Source organism: Xiphias gladius, chromosome 7 (genome assembly GCF_016859285.1).
Source record: "Xiphias gladius isolate SHS-SW01 ecotype Sanya breed wild chromosome 7, ASM1685928v1, whole genome shotgun sequence".
Taxonomy (NCBI): Eukaryota; Metazoa; Chordata; class Actinopteri; order Istiophoriformes; family Xiphiidae; genus Xiphias; species Xiphias gladius.
Genome location: NC_053406.1, coordinates 18213985 through 18235487, shown reverse-complemented (window position 1 = coordinate 18235487; position 21503 = coordinate 18213985). Strand labels below are relative to the sequence as shown.

At 41.0% G+C, this 21503-nt stretch overlaps 1 protein-coding gene across 1 annotated transcript; it reads left to right on the top strand.

Annotated features, from left to right (window-relative positions):
* Positions 1-2398: 2398 nt before the first annotated feature.
* On the top strand, positions 2399-13629 carry LOC120792112 (probable G-protein coupled receptor 149). The gene is made up of 5 exons (XM_040131158.1): positions 2399-3367; positions 5029-5209; positions 5371-5873; positions 11608-11751; positions 12247-13629. Exons 1-5 carry the CDS (start codon positions 2399-2401, stop codon positions 12757-12759), a joined length of 2310 nt encoding a protein of 769 aa, XP_039987092.1. The 3' UTR covers positions 12760-13629.
* The last annotated feature ends 7874 nt before the right edge of the window (positions 13630-21503 follow it).

Below are 21503 nucleotides of genomic sequence, written 5' to 3'. Positions count from 1 at the left end.
CTTCAGATGGAGAAGTTTTTATTTAGTAAAACAGGGACATTGCAGCCAGACAGCATTGTGCTTTAGTGTTTTGTGTATTGTGAATACAGATATAGCTAACTATGGCAACAAGCCTCTTTATAACAGGTCTCACTAAATATGCTTCACTATTCATACTATGGGAAATATGTATTAGGAAATATGCTTGCATCTTATCCAGAGTTAGGTGAGCTCATTATGCATTCATAATCCATGTATGCATGTATCTGTATGGTTTCTATGACTAATCTTTATTTTCAAAAATATTTATTAGATGTACTGTTTTGTTTCGCATCATATATGATGATTTCAATCATTCATTTGAAACTTCACATACCTAATTTTTCATATTCTCTTAAGGTAAATATTGTCAGGGATTTTGTATCTGTTCTTTTGCATCTGTAACTACATCCATATAAATTTTGTTTTCAGTCTTTCCTCCATGAGAAGATGATGGGATGCGTTTTGACAGGATGTTAGCTTTTGATAATTTCTGACAGATCCTGTGTCATTACACTTAATCAATTCCTCACCAATGCACTTGTCTGTGAAAACCTATACAGAGCTGTGGTCCCACCTTGTGCCTTTTCACATGAGCAAACTATTGCATGCAGTTAGCACAAACACACACGCAAAGTAGGTCACCTTGACGTGTGATGTTGAGCTCAGCTGGTATGTCTGTGTGCGTATTTGCGCTTATGCACCCTCGTGGATTGTCTTTTGTCCTTTTGTTTTCCTCTCTATGTCCCCGTGGCCCCAGAGAGATTCGAGTCATTAGACTGGCTGTAAGTCACTTAGCCCAAACCCTAATTCAGTTACAGGACCTGAAGTCCAATGCACTTACAGTCATGTTTGCATTCACATTGATATATGCTGCACAAGGTTAATAGAGCGGAGGGTCCATAGATATGGTATAGTGATATCATTCCGTGAGTGAAAACATGATGGAGTGTAAATGAATGAGCATGGGCTGTCATCATGTAGGTCCATGAGTAAATATGCATAAAGCGCATGAGTCCAATAATCTATCACCCGTGATAAACAGAGCACTATACATGTCATATTGTTTGTATCTATGTAACGCCATGAGGATAAATGAACACCCATGAACCATCTAAATAAACTGAAGAGTCCTTCAGCCTGAAAATCCTTGAATACCACAGGGAAGGACAAGACAAGGCCATTCCCACACCAGGGTATAGGATTCAGGCTCACATAATTACACGGACGAATAGACACTGGCTACTCTTTTACACACAAGCTGCTCTGCCTCTGTCCAGCCACAGGGTCACATACTGTTGTAATTGGGGGTTTTCTGCAGCCGGTTGCATCTCCCAGTGTTGTCCCTCTATTACTTACATCTACTAAAACTATCAGACTGTTGTAATTACAATCTATTCATTCATTAAATGATCATTAAAAACACATACCTCTGGTGACAAACGAGACCTAGTGTATTTTCCTATAACGCAGTGTCCATTTGGATGAGTCAAGCAGGGATAACTTCTTTTTAAAGTCATATTGTCCCCGTGCCTCATGAGCGCTGCTCCGCTCTGGCAGTAGTATGAGACGAAGGACTAAAACACAAACAAACACGTATGCGCTGTCAGTAAACTGGCCTTACTCTGTTTTCAGTCCCGGTCAGAGAGCATCCAGCCCACATGGTCACGAGATACCACTCAGATCTTAACGAAGTTATGTTCCCCCTGTTATTTTAGCCCTGGCATTTGGTTGACTGAATCCATTGGAAAAGGTTTGGAAAACGGAACAATGAACGGTAATCTGCCGAGACTGGCTCGCGCAGAGACAGACTGTCTGTGTGGATGGGCATTTTGGTTTTCCAGATGGAATTAACCACAAAGTGATGGGTCCCTCGAGGGAAGGGGGTGGGAGAAGGAGGAGGGGATGTTAGCGTTTTCGAACCCGAGGAGGGGATCGAGCCAAGCCACAGATGAAAACGCCGCCTCCATCGCAGCGGTTCCGCACAGACACCGTAGTGGCGGGCTGCGTTTGGCCCAACCCCAAATGACTGCCGTGAGAGGGAACGGCGGTGACGACAGCGCGTAAATCGGCAGCTGGGAACAAGAGGTGCTCCAGTTGCGAGGTTTGAACGGTGAACGCAAGTGCCTGCCAGTACGTTACCCGGAGGCTCCACATCCAAGGGGACCGGGAAGCTTTGGTTACGCGTGCGTGCCCCTTTGGATCTGGGAGGGATGTTACGCTATGTCTCTCTCGTCATCTACTCAGATTTTTTTTTTTGAGATGCGGCTCAAGGCGTGCCATCCTCACATCTTTGCAGCGCGGTAAACTTTACGGGCTAATGAGTCAGGTTTGACTATTAAAAGTGCCATAAGAGACAGAGAAGTTTCTTTCACTGAAAATGTCCACGACGCACCTCAGCTCCCCGGCGCCAAACCGGAGCTACCTTTCCACTGCCACCTACGAGAAGACCGACCCCTCGGCGGTGGAGAGGCAAATTCGCCTGCTGCTTTTCGGCTTGTGCGTAACCATCGCCACTGCTACCTTTGTCGGAGGTGTGTATTCACTGCTCTCTCTCCTGCGGATGAGGAGAAAAACCTCCCTGTGTCTCATTGTGGCTTCCATGTCGGTAGACGACCTGCTTAGTGTGGTCCCCCTCTCCTTGTTCACGCTCCTCCAGTGGGAGACGGATGGAGGTGGGGGGTCGGGCAGCCTCTGCACTTTGTCCGGACTTCTGTACGTGTTCCAGGGTGTTTCCAGCAATATGAAGGCTTGCCTAATAGCAGCCTATACTTTTTATGTCACCAAGAGGTTTGGAGTGCTCCAGTCTACTCGCCGGCCCCTAAGAGTGATGTGGGCTATTGCCGGCGTCTGGGCGGTCAGCCTGGCCGTCAGTGTGCTACCTTTGTGCGGATGGGGCAGCTTTACGCCGGCCTCGCTCGGGTGTTTCCCTGAGAGCGACAGTTTTTACATCCTGCTGCTTTTCTCGCTATATTCCCTGTGCTTCTGCGGCTTGTTATTTTTCTTTATCCCCCTCACCTACCAGCTGCTGTGTTCAAGAGAGCCCCAGAGGACTTTACTGTACCCCAGCTATTTGGAGATGACAAGAGGACTGAGTGGTTCCGCTCCCCTTTGTGATCTTCAGTCCCTTTCCCGGGACAGCCTGAACAAAAGTTTAGGTGCCTACAACGAGCTGAGCCCAAGTTCGTGCGTGACAGAGCTGAGGGAGAAAGAGGACAGCGGCGTGTCCCCATTGTCCGTCCGCGGACAGAGGACACCTGCTGTCGGAGACACACCAGTGGTGTTTGCACAAAAGCGCTTCTCCATGATCCTGGCGGTTGTCCGAGTTGTTTTATGGATGCCAATGATGGTAAGCAGCGAGATCAAAAGAGAGAAGTTGAAGCCAAAAGCAACAGCAAATAACTTTTAGAAAATGCCCTGCCATTTCAAAACACTCCTGCCAAACCATTTATCCAAGAGCTTTTTTTTTTTCTTTTTCTGAAAACACTTAACATCTACCAGTTGAGTAAGGTTTGCACGTATTTCCAATGCAAATAATGTTGTTTCCAGACTTTTAAATGTTATTTAGTTGGAATGGAATCCCCCCTTTTGGCATCCACAGTTGTTTCTAGAAAATTCATAAAAGTAGTCATCATGAAAATTAATGAAACTAAACCTGTCACCCGTTTAAAGAAAAATAAGATTACACGACTGAATCTTAAAATAACATCACTTTAACCCAAATCTCCTGTTTGTCCCTGTTAAACTCACTCAGTTCGTTTCTATTATTTTGGTGATTTAAGTTCTTTGTGGTGGAAGATAAACAGAACTGAGCTGTTTGGGTCAACCATCTGTATATTTGACCCAAACGAATCAGAAAGGACTAAGTTGTCTTAACAGACATCTAGAAACTCGTGCATGGGCCTCTAATGTAAAACAAGCATGCAAAACATTATAATGTTTTAAATCCCCAAATCAAACCAAACAGTTCCATTGTTGTTTGTGTAGAGGTTAGGAGCTGTAAGAGTTTATAATGTGGACAAAAGTAGCAGAAAGTTTAAAGTCAGAATAGAAGTGTATTTCTTAAAATCCTTTCCTGTGATGAAAAAAATAAATAAAATTACTATTCCTTTTTTTGAGATTAAGAGACCCAGATGTCCCCAACTTTGGTAAACACTACAGTGCTTTTCATTACAGCCAGAGTCCCACTAAATTAAAATTCCCTAAAGGCCTTGAAAACAGTAGCTGGCAGGTTTTAGTCAACAGCTAAAGGGCAGACTTCATTAGGTTGCATTGTGAAATACTTGGCAGGCTTGCTTCTGTTACAACATTTGGTCTTGCTCAAACTAAAAAAAAGAAAAGAATTCTAGGTGATAAAATTCATCCGTTTCTGCTGTGCAGCCAGCAGACAAAGATGGGCAAACATAACTGGCGTTCCAAACCTTCGACTCTGAAAATGAGCAAAATCACTGGAAATGATTAATACAGAAAATTCCAAATTTGACTCATCAGAAATACGATGAACTCGCAATGCATTTCTTTCTGTGGTTGTGAATATTTTTTGATGTTTTTTTAAAGAAATAAACAAGTCTTAACAAACATGTGTTGCCTAAGATGTATCTCTTTAGATATCTGTTATTTGTATCGGTGTTTGCAGTTGCAGGTATAATGATTTTCTAGAAAGCTGTAGAGGTCAATATTTGCACTAACCTGATAGTGTATAAGTAATATTTATAAAGGAAAACTTTCATTTTCGAATAAGCAATACACATTTCTACCTTTATTTTCAATTTAGTGAGCACATACACAGCACAATAGTGCAACTCCCTAATCATGATGCATTTTGGTTCAAATGGCACTTGGCATACTTGAATACAAAACAAAAGAAAATGAAGAGCAAAAAAACCCAGTATGGGCAAAGGATCTGTGGAATGTCTTTCTATTCATGTGTCTCACTCCCCCCATTTCCTCATCCATATTGAATCACTGACTCCTTAGTGAATTCATTTAACCTTTCCCCTTCATTCACAGACTTTGGTTCTGGTGCGCCATGCACTGAATGCACGCAGCTTGTCCCTGGAGACTCTGAGCTTCTTTCTGACTCTGCTTGCCCCCGCGGTCACTCCGTTATTCATGCTGTCTGAGCGCTGGATCCACATGCCATGTGGCTGCTTCATTAACTGCAAACGGGAGCCAACACAGGAGCCCCCAGGTAGACCATGACGTAACACAAATTAAACAACACTGCATCATGAAGTGTGTTTCTACACAGTGAACAATTTCAACCAACGTGATATAGAGCAAAGGCTGCTTTTTTTTCTGTTTTTGGCATAGGATGTAATGAAATTATCCTCGATTTCTTTTTTTTTACAGTGATGAAAAGAAGATTTGAGTTCAATCTTTCCTTCCAGCAAGGCTATGGCATGTACAAGATGTCACATGCCACCATGTCTCATAACAGTCCACCCCTTGAGAAGCCTACCTATCACAGCCTCCTTAACTGTGAGTTCCCTAACGCCCGCCTTGATGCGCTAGAAAGTAGCGGGCTCTCCAGCCTTGGGCCCGATTTTGATTTCAGCACCACATGCCCAGTGGACAGCTCCTCTCATGCAGACCTCCTGTTGGAGGGAGTGGCCGGAGGAGGGGAGGTGCTGGCTGATTGTCCTCCTCTTCTCAGTGAGAACGACGGAGATGACGATGACTTCCGCTGCGTCCCATTGCTGTCTTCTCATCACCGGGGGCAGGATCACAATCTCACTGACACGTCGTCAGTGTTCGAGGGGCCGGAGAGGAGGCTGTCGCATGAGGAGTGTCGTAAAATCGAGCTGACGGATTGGGAGTGGTGCAGGAGTAAATCAGAGAGGACACCCAGACAGGTAGCCACTGTCCAGAGTAGTCTGTTTATTAGTCTGATGTTGATCCATTAGATTAAGTCATTTGCATCTGGCTTGTGTGATTTATGGCTGGCATTTATTGATTTTTCTACACTCACAATCTATCACTTCCCTAAACTAGTCAAACAACTGCTGCGTTAACATGCAACATATGGTGATGTACTCTGTACGTAATCTTTTAGGAGTGATTAGTGATTACTGTCTCTTTCTGTGTTTACATTTTGTTCAAAAGGAAATTCAATGTTTTCTTACTGCAGTGCACCTGTACAGAGATACAGAGACACATAGCGTGGTGGACTCGGATGCAGTCTTACACAGTCAGGCATAGACAGGCTTTAAAGAAGTGTGTGCGTATTTGTGTGGTTTTGTCTGTCTGAATGCCTGTCTGACTCTCTGTTTGTTGGTCTGCCTTTCTGTGGGGTTTTCCCACATCTGCAAATATATAATCAAGCTGACAGACTGGGAGCTTGATTTAAATAAAATGGTTAAAATCCCCTCTCCCTTAGCCTCTCTCCTATCCTATCCTCTGCGCTCTTTTCCTCTCCAGTCCCTGCATATCTTTATCTGTGCTAAGCCTCAATTGATTCTGACTAATAGTGCAATTGATCAAGATACTATCAACAGCATACCATTTTTTTTAACAATAGTCCCTCTTTCAAAACCGATTATTCATTCATTACTGCTCCACAAGGGTCAGTTTTTTGGGGGGCTTAAGGCAGTCTTGGGCAGTGTACAGTTTCAAGGTCAGTATTAATGAGATTTATCCACTGAAGCTTTGTGTGCCTGCAGTTTGGTACAAATTTGGACTGAAAAGTGAATGAAAATTTCAACAGAATCAGTTTTTGATTCATGTTTAGTGTAGGGTCTATATCTGTGTGTGCAGTCATCAGTATAAAAGAACTGCATGGGAGATAGCCCTTCAAACACATAGTGGCCAAATTTTAGGGGTTCAAAAGTAATTGGGCGGATACACATAAAGTCAAACAAAATCATCATAATCAATATTTTGTGGAAAATCCTTTGCATTCGTGTATGCCTGAAGTCTTTGACTCATAGACATCACCAGATGCTTTGTATCTTCCCTGGTGATGCTCTCCCAGAGCTTCACTGCCGCCACCTTCAGCTCTCACTTGTTGGGAGTCTCTCTGCTTTTAATCTGGTCTTCACCAAGTGGACTGCTGCTCAGTCAGACTGAGATCAGGTGACTGACTCAGCCAATCGAGGATATTCCACCTCTTTACCCTTAAAAGCTCTGTGGTTGCAATGGCCGTATGTTTAGGATCATTGCCCTGCTGTACGGTGAAATGTCGTCCTATGAGTTTTGATGCATTTGACCAAATCTGAGCACACAGGATGCTCCTGTATACCTCAGCATTGATCGTGTTACATCCACGAGCAGTGAAATCATCAATAAATGCCAGTGTGCCAGTTCAATTTGAAGCCATACATGCCTGAGCCATTTTCATATGTTTTTGTGAACTGCAGCCTGACCTTTCCATTTTTGAGGTTTTCCAGGGTTTTGCATCTTGTAGTGAGTCCTCTGCATTTATGGTCATTAAGTCTTCTGTTGATTGCTGACAAGAAAACATGTCCGCCTATATCCCGGAGAGCATTCTTGACTTGCTGTGCAGTCATAAAGGGTATTTTTTTCACCATGCAGATGATTTTCTGCTCATCCACAGAACTTGTGCTCCTCGGCCTACCGGATAGTTTGCCATTTTCCATTTTTCTGGTACACACCTCCTTTTCTGGAACGTACCCAGCTGCTCATTTTGGCAAACCAACTACTTTTGATATTTCTCTGATAGATTTATGCTTTTTTTGGATTCTCATTATTATCTACTACATTGACATGGTCACCTCTTCTCTCCTCACATTGACAGACACTTTCCAACTCAATCTAAATGGCAACCCTCAACTTTCAGTCAACTCTGAGCCACGTGTCAGCTTTTTTTGTGCATGAACTAATGTTGAAACAACACACAGCTGCCCAAGAAACATTTAGTAGCTGACTGTCCAATTACTTTTGAACCCATAAAGTTTGGGCAACATGTGTTTGAAGGGCTATATCTCCCACACATTTCTTTCTAAATTGATGTAGATCAATATAGGAAGAAAAAAGCTGAGAGTTGGCACTATAATATAGCATCCATTATTTATTTCAAATTGAATGTGCTGAAGCTCAGAGCCTGAAGAACAAAAAAAAACATGTGTAAATGTCCAAACACTTCCAGTCCTGACACGGTATATAGCACAGTTTTGTCTGTCTGCCAAGACCTAAGGTTGTGCTCACAAATTTATTATTTGCGCCATCACTCAGTAGTTGCTCTATCCAGCAGATGCCAAGTGAGAGAGCACTAAATGTAAACAATGTAACTCAGGACAGTTTACAAGAAAGAAAAGAGAAAGAAAGTGAAACACTAGCCATTAATCAATTTTAAACAATTTCTTCTTTTGTTCTTGAGTTCATGTGCTGTTGTAGTACCAGAAGCTTAATTCTCTCTGTGTTTTGTTGGCTAACTGAATTTTTAAACAAGGTCACCACAGTATAGGCTTAATGATTATTGTATCCTGGCATTGGATATACCAGACACGGATGAGAGCAATGGCCTCATTCTGGCCAAGAGAAACAGAAGAGCAGCCACAGACATTAGCTTTGAAACTGACAGCAAAGTGATTGTGATTTTTAGAAAAGTAACACAGTGGGCTTGTTGCAAACTCAGAAACTAACTGGGACATGAACAGATGTGGAAACATGTACGTGTACATGGTCAGAGACACATTTACACTCTACCTCTGTCTCTATTCCTCCAGATTTATAAGTCTGAGGTGTTTTGGTTTGGAAATCCCTAATCCCCAAGCTTGGCTTTGCCACTCACTTTGCATCATGTATAATGGGACTGTGACGCTCACTGCTGGCATGTGTGTGTGTGTGTGTGTGTGTGTGTGTGTGTGTGTGTGTGTGTGTGTGTGTGTATGTGTGTGTGTGTGTGTGTGTGTGTGTGTGTGTGTGTGTGTGTGTGTGTGTGTGTGTGTGTGTGTGTGTGTGTGTGTGTGTGTGTGTGTGTGTGTGTGTGTGTGTGTATGTGTCTATCCTATGTCTCAGTTTCTTATTTGCAAACTCTGTGTATTATGTTCCCTTAGGCCTTATTCAATGATTGGGGTCAGTAGATACAAGTACAATTACAGTATGTATATGCAGTAATACACTGCATATACAAACAAACATGAAAACACATGCACACACATGTGTACACACAGCAGAACAGCAGAGACAAAAAATTACAAAATTAAGCTGCACAGCAACCCTCCCTCCCCAAACACAGTCACAATAGACATAAAGATCAAAATTAGCTCACAAACACACACAGTCTAGTACTACTGTACTGTATATACACACAAAGGCAAACAACAGATGAAAGCCAAGCCTAAATAGTTTGTGATTTATAGTGTTTCCTGGCTTTGCTGTTGTCCCGCGTTATCAGGCTAGCTGTCATTACCCAGCGTCTCTCCTCCTTACTGTCAGCCCTTCTGGCCTTCAGCATCCACAGGGAGAGGTGGAATTACACCTTAAGGACATCTTTACCCTCTCTGTGACTTTATGCTCTCTGTTAGCGAGGACAGAGCTGGGGGCGCGTTCACAAGTCCTCTCCCCGAGGAGAAATGGAGATCTAATGTGCATTCAGATGCAGGGCACTGAAACCCGTTTACCCTTCTGAGAACACATCCAAAACTGTAAATTAATGTTGTTCTCACCAATGAGGCTACAGGGTGGAGAAGGCAAAAAATTATTGATTTGGAACAGACAGGGAAATAACACAGCTGTAATCAATATACTGCCGGATCCACAAACTTCAATATCAGACATTTTACAGTAATGGCACTTATTTAAAATAGCTGTTGTATGTTGACACTTTAAGTCATCTGTTCAAAAATGGAGTCTACAGCCACAGTAGCAGCTCTGTAAGAGTGTTCTTAGCCACTGCGGTCCTTTGAGCTAAATGCTTAAATTAGTATGCTAACATGATCACAGCAACAATGTTAACATGCTGATGTTTTGTAGTTATAATGTTTACTATGTTTACCACCTGCGTTTAGTGTGTTAGCAAAGTACAGCTGGGGCTGATGGGAATGCCATTAGTTTTGCTGGTAACATGAATGCGTGTGCCAAAGTTAATGGCAATACATCATATAGTTGTTGAGACAGTTGTAACAACAAATGTAAATCTGGCGGAGGCTGTAGAGGAAAAGTCACAGGAACCATAAATGTCTGTATAGAATTTTTTGCCAACCCATCTTGTAGATGTCGAGGTATTTCAGTGGATAAATGGGAACCTTTCAAACTGCTGGTGGTGCTGCAGGAAAATTCAGGGATTACAAATATTCTTAGGATACATCCCCATGGCCATATGATTTTTCATTTCCAGATCTTGTATCAATCCATTTAATAGTTGGCAAGACATTTCACAAAAAAGAAAAAAAAAAAAGCCAACCTCATGGTGATGCTAGAGGAAAAGTAAGGGGATCACCAAATCGGTAGGCAGTGGGGACACTGAATATCTGTAAAATATGTGGTCATCCATTCAAAAGGTGATATGATAGTTCTAGAGCCATGCCGCAAAAGCAACACCAAAGTGCACAATGGGAATGTTTACATTCATGTCATGCAGGCTTATATCAAAACGATTTAGAGGATTGCAACATCATATTATATGTAATAAAAGTAAGCAAGTTATGTGAATACAAACACAAACACATCCATGAGTGTACTTCCCCCACTGATGGATTCTGAGCATTATTTGATTTACTTGACTCAACATTGCAGTCTCACTCTCTCCCTCAGGTCTCTCTCAATTCACAATGATGCAAAGACAATAAGAGGAAAACAGACAGAGTCAGTGAGCACAAGAGATTGACATCCTCTTTTTTTCTGCTGTGCGTCATAGTCACAATTAGATCATTACATCGAACTATACTAAATAATTTAGAGGGCTTAATGAGACCTACCACAATCTCCCCACACCGCATGATGCTTCTCCTTTCCCCTGCCAGCAATGTATATTTTCTTCAAATGCATCAAGTTGACAGAGGCTCACTTTGATGTACGGTGTGGTGAATCAATCTTTATGAAAACAATATAAAAATATGAGTGGAAAACATGAAATTTGATTAAAAATGTGAGTGACATAAATGAGCCCTGTAATTGAAAAAAGATGGCAACTGATAAGAAACCCAGAAGAAATTTGATTGATGCATTATACACTGATATTATGTTATATATTATTTAGATTATATTAGTTAATGAAAAAAATTCTGCTAACTAAATGGCTTATTGAAAATGCCTCCATCTTTGTCCTGTGAACCTAAAAGGTCTCCGGTCGCTTCTATATGTACAGTGCCCTAACACCTCATTTTACCTGCAGAGTGCTGTTGACAGGACTCTTACACGTAAGCCTCATTAACTCTTGGGATAGAAATGGTTGGTCAACACACATTAATCTCCCTGCCCTTGACAGCCTGGACACAATCTATGCTCAATTAGTTTGAGCAAAGGGAACGAGACGCAATAGGACTTGTAGTTGATGTAAGGCATCAGACGCTTTGTACTTCCTGTCAATACCATGACGACCAGCCAAGATGGAATCTAGTAATATGTATAATAGTATTTGTTAGTTCTTGAACATTTATTGGTCTTTTCTTTGGTTTTCCTATGCAGCGGTCGTCAGGTGGTCTGTCAGTCCCCTTGTGCGCCTTTCAGGGCACTGTATCTCTACAAGCACCCACGGGGAAAACCCTCTCTCTCTCCACTTATGAGGTCAGCAGCGATGGACTCCGAATCTCCCCAAACAGCGCCAAGAAGGTAAAGGCCCCCACTCCTCCTCTTCTACATTTTTTGAGCAAAACAGGGCTCAATTCTTTCATTTTAGGCAACAACATTTCAAACTATTCCTTTAACAGCTGTCTTCAGTTATAACAATTACTGTCACAAAACAACTATTTTCTCACAGCAATGTTATACGTTTTGTAAAGTTTGCATAGGTTTTTTATGCTTCCCATTGGTATCTGGGGGCAAAAATCAATGAAAGTTATAATTATAATCATTTAGGAGTCGAGACAAATTAACAGCCTTATAAAAAGTCAGTGGCATGATTTGGTACAAAGGAAAACAAGACATTGACATACATCGTAATCCAAGACAGAATATGATCAGACTTGAATTATCCCTGTCGTACAAATGGTATTATTGAATAAAGCAAATATTTTAGTTTAAAAAAATAATTATCTGTTGCATTTTGAACTACACTCCATAATGTTCTTGGATAACCTAGATTGTAAACCTCTCTCTACTTTAAAGGTGGAAGTGTATCGCTCCAAATCAGTCGGCCATGAGCCCAATGCAGACGACCCAGCTTCAGGAGGCCAGGCCAGAAACGTGAATGTCAACAGTGTAGAGATGGGCATGGAGATAGGAATGGGGATGGGGATAGGAGCAGTGGTGGGGGACACCAACGTCAAGATCCACCTTGAGGTTCTGGAGATCTGTGACAACGAAGAGGCCATGGATAGTGTCTCCATCATCTCCAACATCAGTCAATCCTCCACCCATGCTCGCTCACCATCGTTGCGCTACTCGCGAAGGGAGAACCGCTTCGTCTCCTGTGACCTGGGCGAGACGGCTTCCTACTCTCTGCTGATCCCCAGCAGCGGCAACCCTGAGACCGAGACCATCAATATCACTATACCTGACACAGTGGAGGCTCACCGCCAGAACAGCCGACGGCAGACACAGGAGAGCTCGGGATATCATGAGGAGATACAGCTGCTCAATGAGGCCTACAGAAAGCAATCCGGGGGGACGGAAGAGTGACATACATACATACAGGATAACAGGAAGGTGGTTCTCAGGAGGAGGTAGAAAGGGAAACCTCTGTCACCGAAGATGAAAAACAAATTTTCCTAATCATTCCACATTTACTTTCTGATCACCACTCAGAACTGACAGGTGACCCAAATAGAGACTTAGATTAAGCCTTTTATGATAGTCTGTTTGCCTACTCTTGTACTTCCTCTTCAGATAGCATCATGAGAGCACATGCATCTTCTGTCTGTAGAGTACATAGAGATAGATTAGCCTGTAAAAGAACACATAGTAGTAAATTGGGGTAAACAGCAGAGAAAGAGACAGAGCCAAAGGAAGGGGAGGATAGGAGTGAGAAAAAGTATTCTAGCAGAACGTTTGTAGTGATGCCAAGATTTTCACCAAACGGCAGCATATAATCATAAAATAAATACATCAAGAGAGAAACTCACATAGACATGGAAAAGGAGGGGCCACGGTCTGGTCACGTCTGATATCAAGCAGCTCCTTTAGACTATGTCTCCAGTGACTCAGCTGTGAAGGGAGGGGTCACCTGACCCATGTGTCTGACTCATCCCTGTGTGTGTTTTGTTGTGATCTTTGTGTGTGAGAAGTAGCCTAGCCCATAAGGATGAGGGCATACGTATCAGACTAATGGTTTGTGATGTCTACCAAGAGTATTTATACGTTTCCCTTATAAGAATGTGTTTATTCTGCATATTACTTTAACTTAATGTGTGTTTTTCTTTGCACCCAGCTGCTATGTCCATTATGTATTACACAATTAATGTTGCTACTTAGAGAGAAACCACTACCCATGCCGAAAATCTGAAACAGGAGGAGCGAAAAAAGGAAAGGAGAGTCAAGCATTTGAGGGAATGTACAAAAAGAGGTTGAGGGGACACTTATGCAGAGCAGTTTTCTGCCTCATGCACATTCAGTGCAGTTTAAATGAGTGACAGTGCGCATATTTTAATACAGTAGGCAGCATTTGAATGTACTTTCCAGAGCCACTTTGGTGGATCATCTCTCTGCCTGCTCAGTTCACTGCCCATCGAATCAGTGAGCCAAAGGGGCATCTCATTTTCTCTCAGATACATGCATGCATTCCGGACTGGGATAAAATTTTCATAGACAGTATTGTGTATTTTAGTACCATTTTGAATGGTTACATGGACTTTGAACATCTTTCAGAAGCAAACAGATCTTAACTCTCTTTCACTGATAATATCCGTATATCTATCATTACCTATATGCACATTTACATGTACATGTGTGTGTACAAACAGCAGTAAACGTAAAATAGGTACAATAGACTAATTTTAGAATATGTATGTAAGTTTGTTATATGATGGTGTCTGTTATATATCAGCTATTTGGTTGCTTGATCTTGAAAACAACATTGGCACGTTGTGGACTTGCAGGCTTTTTTATTGTCCTTCAGTGAGCCCGCTTCATCAGCCGCAACATGTCCCATCCTCCTGAAGAATGTTGTCATTAAAGATTCATGCTGGAAAATTGCCTCTGACAAGGTTGCCATGCATTTCTGTTTTGAGTGCTCCTGGGGAAAATGTAAAAGAAAATAATGTACAGGCATATGAATCATAATGAATGTAAAGTTGTATTCAGTGTCAGCCATTTCAGCTGTTACTGGTGCCAAAGGTTTTTAGCTGAGAGGGGCTTCATCTCTGCAGCCTAACAGAGTGGAAGTAATTTGATCATCTGCTTATTCTCACTTTTAAACAAGACTATGGTTCAGCTTCTGGTCAAACATTCTTATAAACCATGTTGGTCAATAAACTGTTATTTGCCTTGTTTGTGGGAATTAGGAATTGCACATTCGCTGTACAAGTGTTTGCATGTTTATTTGTTGTTCACCTCAACCATCTGGGCAAGGTAATACATAAACTACTCAAATGGGATTCTTTATTACAGAATAATAGCAAATAAAGCACAATACTTAACCCCTTAAGAGACTGACCTACATAGAGTGAACCCATCGTTGGTTGTTGTGCCTCTAGGATCACAGCAATGTGACTAATCCACAACAGCTGCATTCAACAGTATGATATTTGTATGTGCTCTTATCAATGTTTGAGCTGATATGAAAATAGCAAATAACTATAATAGCAATAACAAAAAACATAAAATATGTTCTTGTGTTTTCGGAAGGTTTCACAAATTATAAATTATATCTTTTCTGTGTGTACATGCAGACATTTAGAGGTGTAGTCTTTGTAGAAGGAGAGTAGCAGGACAGAGACTGGAAAGACAATAGTAGGGGGGGGGCTTACAGCAGCAAAAACAAAAAGTAAAATATTATAAAAACTAATTATCAAAGACTTGACCAGCAGCTATTCATAAGGTTTTATTATTTTGGTCTGATCCAAGGACTTTAACCTCCCACTCACAACCTCTCATTATGCCGAAACAATAAGGTGCAGGTAAGCCATCAAATGTAGCATCAATGGCACTGCTTGAGACCTCTAGTTCAACACATGCACCTTCAATGATTACAGCATACATTATTGAAGATGTAAGCCAAAGCCAGAACCGGAGAGAAACCAACATATGTTAAAACATGATGCTTTTCATCTGAGGTGTTTCATCTTGGCTACATGATTCATTAGGGTCAGATTTCATTTGTATGCATCACAGGTTGCCCTGAGGGTGTGAAAACAAGGTGTGCAGAAGAATGGTACATCAGTACTGAGAGGAGTAGGGGTCGGGGGGTTCAGAACATATGAAACATGCTTTCTCCTTTCATATCCCTTTGTTTTCACAACCCCTCCACCATTTAAAAAACTCTCGTATTTCTCCCCCTCCTCACACATCTCAGCTTCATTCTCAGCAGGATCTTATACTTTCCACGACTAGTTTCGCATTATCGTTCTGCATTGTTTTCACAGACGTCAGCTCATTTTGAGAGCCTCACCTGTTCCCTTTAAAGCAGCCAGCTGAGATATTGATAGTGCTCATATATGTCATAATAATAACACAGATAAAAGTATTGGAAGCTGAGACGAAATCCAATGAGTCACTCCTAATTCAAACAAAGTTTAGTGGTTGAGTTTTTTCTTTTTTTTTCAGACTGAGCCCCGATCAAAAGGAAGACTGAATATGTTTCTATCAAAGCCAAATACTCAATCATTTTAAAAACAGACAGATACAGTGTAGATTTAATGTGAGAAAGCTGATGAAAACAAGCCTTTCAAAGAATAACTGAAACAAAATCTCACATAAATTAGGCTTATGTTTCACACAAAGTGACAATAATTCATTTCATTCAGACTAACAAATTTTCTCAGCTCTGGAAATGATCTTCTTCTCCTCTCTTTGCATGGTTATCTGTGTAGGCAGCTGGATTTCCTTAGTTAAAAAATGGTTGATGACATCATGAATGTGGACAAGCTGCACATACTGTCATTTCACAGTTGATAAAATTAAGCGTATCATACCCTTGGATGTATCATTGCCATGATGACGAAAGAACAAGAGAGCGTGTCAAAGGAGGAAGTTAATTTACAACTGGTGATGCATGATATTTCTAAACAACGACTCAGCTTAAGGGTTGAATCTGCTTTGCAACCTCCCATGAGCATCATGCACAAACCCTGTGAATGACTCCCTCACACCTTTCATCCCTCTTTCTATTGTCTTGTCTCTACCATGTGCTTGATATTATATATACTGTACATTGTTTTAACTTTGTGAGACAAAGATAGAAGGAGAAACCAGGGGAAAGAGAGAGAGTGAGATAGGTAGGAAATAATGCATCTTTCACTCATTTGATACACCAGCTAATTTAAAACAAAAGAAGGCTGAGTGAAATCCAATTAGACGTTTGCTGCAATTTTGATGGGAAAGAAATGAGAAAAAAGAGCAATTGCTAATCAACACAGATTTCAGAAATAGGAACAAGGCAGAACTAGTTATTGATTGAAAAGAATCTGTTACCTGCTGACTGTGTTTCACTGATTTTACTGTAACCGTGCCGTGTTCAGACTAAGATGGGATTTATTAAAAACATTTAGCCTCACATGGAGCAAGCTATGTAGTGTTAAGGTTACATAAAATGCTAGATATGTGTATTGGGAGAGGCATTGTTTTGCTAATTTTTGATGCTATTAATCCAGTGTATTTTCAGTTAAAGAGTAATACACTGCTAGTGTTAATTAGGTGTTACTGGAGTAGATCAATTACAATCACATATTACCATCACAACAGAATAGAACAGACTTTAACTGAAAAGCTGCAGACTTTTTTTAATTCGAGGCGAATGCTTTGAACCTGCTGATAGACAATATTCCCCACAATGTCCACAATACAGCGGAGCCAGAACCCTTAAGGTGATACTGTCTATAGCAGTCATGGTAGATCTTTTTTATTTGTCTGTAACCTTTAAGGTCCAGACAACAGGTCATTCCCTGATGTTCTGTTAAGCTTGAAGCAGGATGAGTCGGTTGAAGCAGTTACATTGACAGCACAGACTGTCTCTGTCTGGACGTGTTCTCCAATGTGGAGTTTTAGAGCTTGAGGACATTTTTTAAAAAGTCAAGATTTTTTGTTTGTTTATTTTTGAATGTGTGCCCAAGCCCTGTTTATTTATGGAACACTCAAAATTGACTTATTCCTAACTATTGACTATTGACATATGATTAGGTTCCAGGTCTGGGGCGTGAATAGCCGGAGGTTCCTCACATTTATTTTTATTTTAGTTTGTTTGTTTTTTTTTTGGTTTTTTTTGTCTTCTGGCATCATAAAATAAACCAGAGCAACATGACTGATAGAAAATCCAAGTTAAATGAGGAGAAAATAAAACATGAAAATAATATATAATTAATCGGGTATACTGGGAATGAATCAAATATATATTTCTAAGAAAATTAATTTTAATCACTTCAAACGTAGGAGGTTACTTATATAACTTATATTTTAGTAATTAATAGTTTCAGAGCAGAACTTTATTGTTTATAAGATGTTAAACCATTCAGTCCAATATTAAGAATAAAGATTCCATAAAACTGACACATATTACAATTTTGTTGTTTTTTGGGCACACACACAAAAAAATGTCCCAATAACATAGATATTTTCTGTTGACAGTGAACCGTGACAAACATCTGCTTAGAGGAGTCGAGTCAGTACATAATAATAGTGTTTACTTTAAATAATAAGTAAGTATTATAAGTGGGGATTTTTTTCATTCTGAAGGAAAATTGAATAATAAACATTTTACTCTAATTTTGTTCTGGCGTTGATGCTGCACAGCCTGCTACCTGATGGGAGGGGCGCAAACAGTCCATTAGCAGGGTGGGTCTGAGTCCCTGAGAGATGATGCAGGAGCCCTTTTTCCTGCAGCTGCTGTTGTAAATGTCACTGATGGTGGGCAGACTGCTGCCAATGATCCTCTCTACAGTCTTTACCACCCGCTGCAGTGCCTGTCTGTCTGCAGCAGAGCAGTTACCGTACCATATGCTGATGCAGGAAGTGAGGATGATCTCCACCACACACTTGTAGAGGGAAATGAGGACTGAGGTGCCAGTCTCAGCAAATGTCAGCCTCCTCATTAAGTAAAGGCACTGGTGGGCCTTCTTCACTATGCTTCTTCACTATACTGACTGTTGATTTTTTTTTTAACATCAATGAAGAGGTTGTTTACTTTGCACCGGGCATCCAGTTTTTCCATTTCCTGCCTGTACTTAGACCCATCACTGTGAGTGATGAGTCCCACCATTCCCATGTTGTCTGTGAACTTCAAAACATCATTGCTTGGATGCTTGGCAGAGCAGTCATAGGTCAGTAGTGTGTACAGTGGGGGGCTCTATTTGTTAAAAAGCCCAGTACCCAGTTGCACAAAGATGAAGTCAGTCCACGTAGTGTAAGTTTGTCTATCAGGGTTTGTGGGATGATGGTGTTAAAGGTGTAACTGAAGTCCAATAAGTGCAGTCTGACTTAGGAGACTTTGCTCTCCAAGTGAGTGAGGGCCAGTTGAACCAATGATAAGATGGCATCTGCGATGGAGCCGTTCTATCTATATGCGTATTGGTGGGAGTCTACTTTGTCGTCGATAGTCTTCTTCGTGTGTGCCATGACCAGCCGTTCAAAGCACTTCGTGATTATTGGGGTGAGTGCTACTGTGCGATAGTCTTTCAGGCCATAAAACTATTGAGCTTTTTTGGACAGGGATAATAGTTGTAGTCTTAAGGCATGTTGGGACAAGTCAGGTGTTAAAGATGTCCATTAGCAACTCTGAAAGATGGTGTGCATAGTCCCTCAGTACCCGGCCTGGGATGTTGTCTGGGCCTGCAGGCTTGCTGGGGTTGATTTTCTGCAAGGACCTCCTTACATTAGTTATCTGGTGGCGGTGGTGGTGTGTATGTGTGTGTGTGTGGGGGGGGTGTCTGTTATGTCTGTTATGTTGGCATGGTTGAAGTCACCCACAATCTCGCACTTGCCACCAGAGCAGATGTTATCACAAAGCTCCCTGAGCATGTCATTAGCATTAGCACTCTGGGGGATGTAAACAGTGACAATGAACACCACTGTGAACTCCCATAGCAAATAATGCAGACAGCATTTTATTCTTAAGTATTCTACTGTCTCAGAGCAATGGCTGCTAACCACTGAGCAGTTTGTGCACCAACCTTTTTTTATATATATGCAGAAACCACCTCCTCAGGTTTTCCCTGACAGGTGATTCCAATCTTTTTTTATGGGGCAGCTGCCAAACCTCACCTAAAGAAGACTAGGACAAAACCTAGTGTATGGCTGGAGCAGTCAATGTACAAAATTGAGGACGCAGTTTTAAAACTGTTGTGGAACCGCTGTAAACAACTACTTTCAATGAAAAATAGCTAAAGCCTGCTGGAAAAGTTGCTAAATGTCGCTAGATGATGAAATACACTAATTAGCATATTCATGACTTCAGTGCATTGTATTTGCATTCCGCGTCGTGTCAGCCAGTTTAAGCCCTTTATCTGTTTGCTTCTCTCCTACTCTCTGCTCTCACATACACTGATTTTAATACAGCTGAATTCCCAATAAAGCTGTTTTCATTTACATGTTTTTCTGTTTCTGTTGTCAGACAATGGAAAAAGTATAAAATAGTGACCTTAACGCCATACCGGCAACTTTCTTCTACGGAAGGAGCTAAGGTTTGTCCAAAAAGTCCCTAGATTTGTTGCTAGGTGCTTTTGTGAAGAAGAGATGTTAAAAGGGTGTGAAAAATCAGTAAATCTAGCAACAAAGGTGCTAAATTAGCAACACTGCCTGTAAATGTTCCCCCTAATGACGTAATAGAAACTGTTTGTGCCAATTCATTTTAAAAGAACAATGGCCAATGGGGAAAGTCCAACACTCAGCCGGCCGACCAATTGTGCAACTTCATCACTCAGTCAGTAGCAGACATGCCAGTAATAAATCTGATAGAATACAAAACAACGCTGTCAACTCAAAATAATGTTGTGTTAGTAGAATTGGGAGAAATTCCACCAGAGCTCAGAAGGGACAAATTTTCATTATCTTAATTGATTCATCTTAGAGGATGTGGGGATAAAAATACCACTAAACCTGACCTCAATGAAAGCTGGGAGTATAACCGATTTAAGGGAAATGGTTTTGGATAGAAGATAAAAGATATATCAGAAGAATATGACATTAAGAAACAAGTTTTAATTCCCTAATGTTCCTGGATGGCTATTTCCTGAGGCTAAAGTTGAATTTAGTGTCGTGGAGCCAGAGGAAGATTAGTTGCAAATCAAAATAGGATACTGTGCAAACCAGTATATAAGGAATAATTTTATAATTACTTACAGATAACAACTGACGGCTCAAAAGATCAAGATGATCATACAGGAACAGGAGTGTAAATCCCACAATTTCAAATTCATCAAGGGAATAGAATTACAGATACATTTTGGGTTTATACAGCTGAGATGACGGCAGTTTTTGGTCTTCAGTGGGTGGAAGAAGTAAGACCTCTCAGGGTGGTGCTGTGTATTGACTCTGCAGCAGTTCTTTTAAGTTTACAGACTATGAAGTCAATAAGGGAAGATCTAATGTTTGACATTTTTCAGTGTTTATTTAGAATACAGAGGTTGGGAAAAGATGTAGAAGTTTGTTAGGTTCCCTCACACATGGGATTAAAGGGTAATAAAATGCAGACAGGATGGCCAAAAGATCACAAAATATGAGGCATATAATGGACATTCCAAAATATTCCAAAAATATTGGAACCGGCAGAAAGAGTGGGATGAGCAAGGTAAGGGCACAACATACTGTTACAGTACAAAAGACAGTTAGAGCACGGAGTTTTAAAGGAAGAAGTAGAAGAGAGGAATTAGTTCTATCCAGATTAATGTTTGATCACACTATCTTAAATAGGACACCATTTCTATTTGGAATAGTAAATTCAAAAGTACTTGCACATTGTAATATAACTGAAAATTCTAAACACATCATAACTCACTGTGTCAAATATAGAAAGTGTAAGTTCGCAACAAAGGGTGAGAGAGGCTGGACGAGGATGGGATTTGGAAAGCATACTAGAAACAAATGAGATAAAATGTGGGAAACTCAGAGAGGGGTCATATAAATCTTAGTAAGCACCAGATTGACATTTAATAGAATATAGTTTTTTTGTTTTGTTTTTTTTTTAACTTATTGTATTTCCTTATTTTAGACTAATTTCAACTAGATCCTATTCTACATACTCCGGTGCGGCAGGTGGCGGCATGCAGCTAAATTAGGTA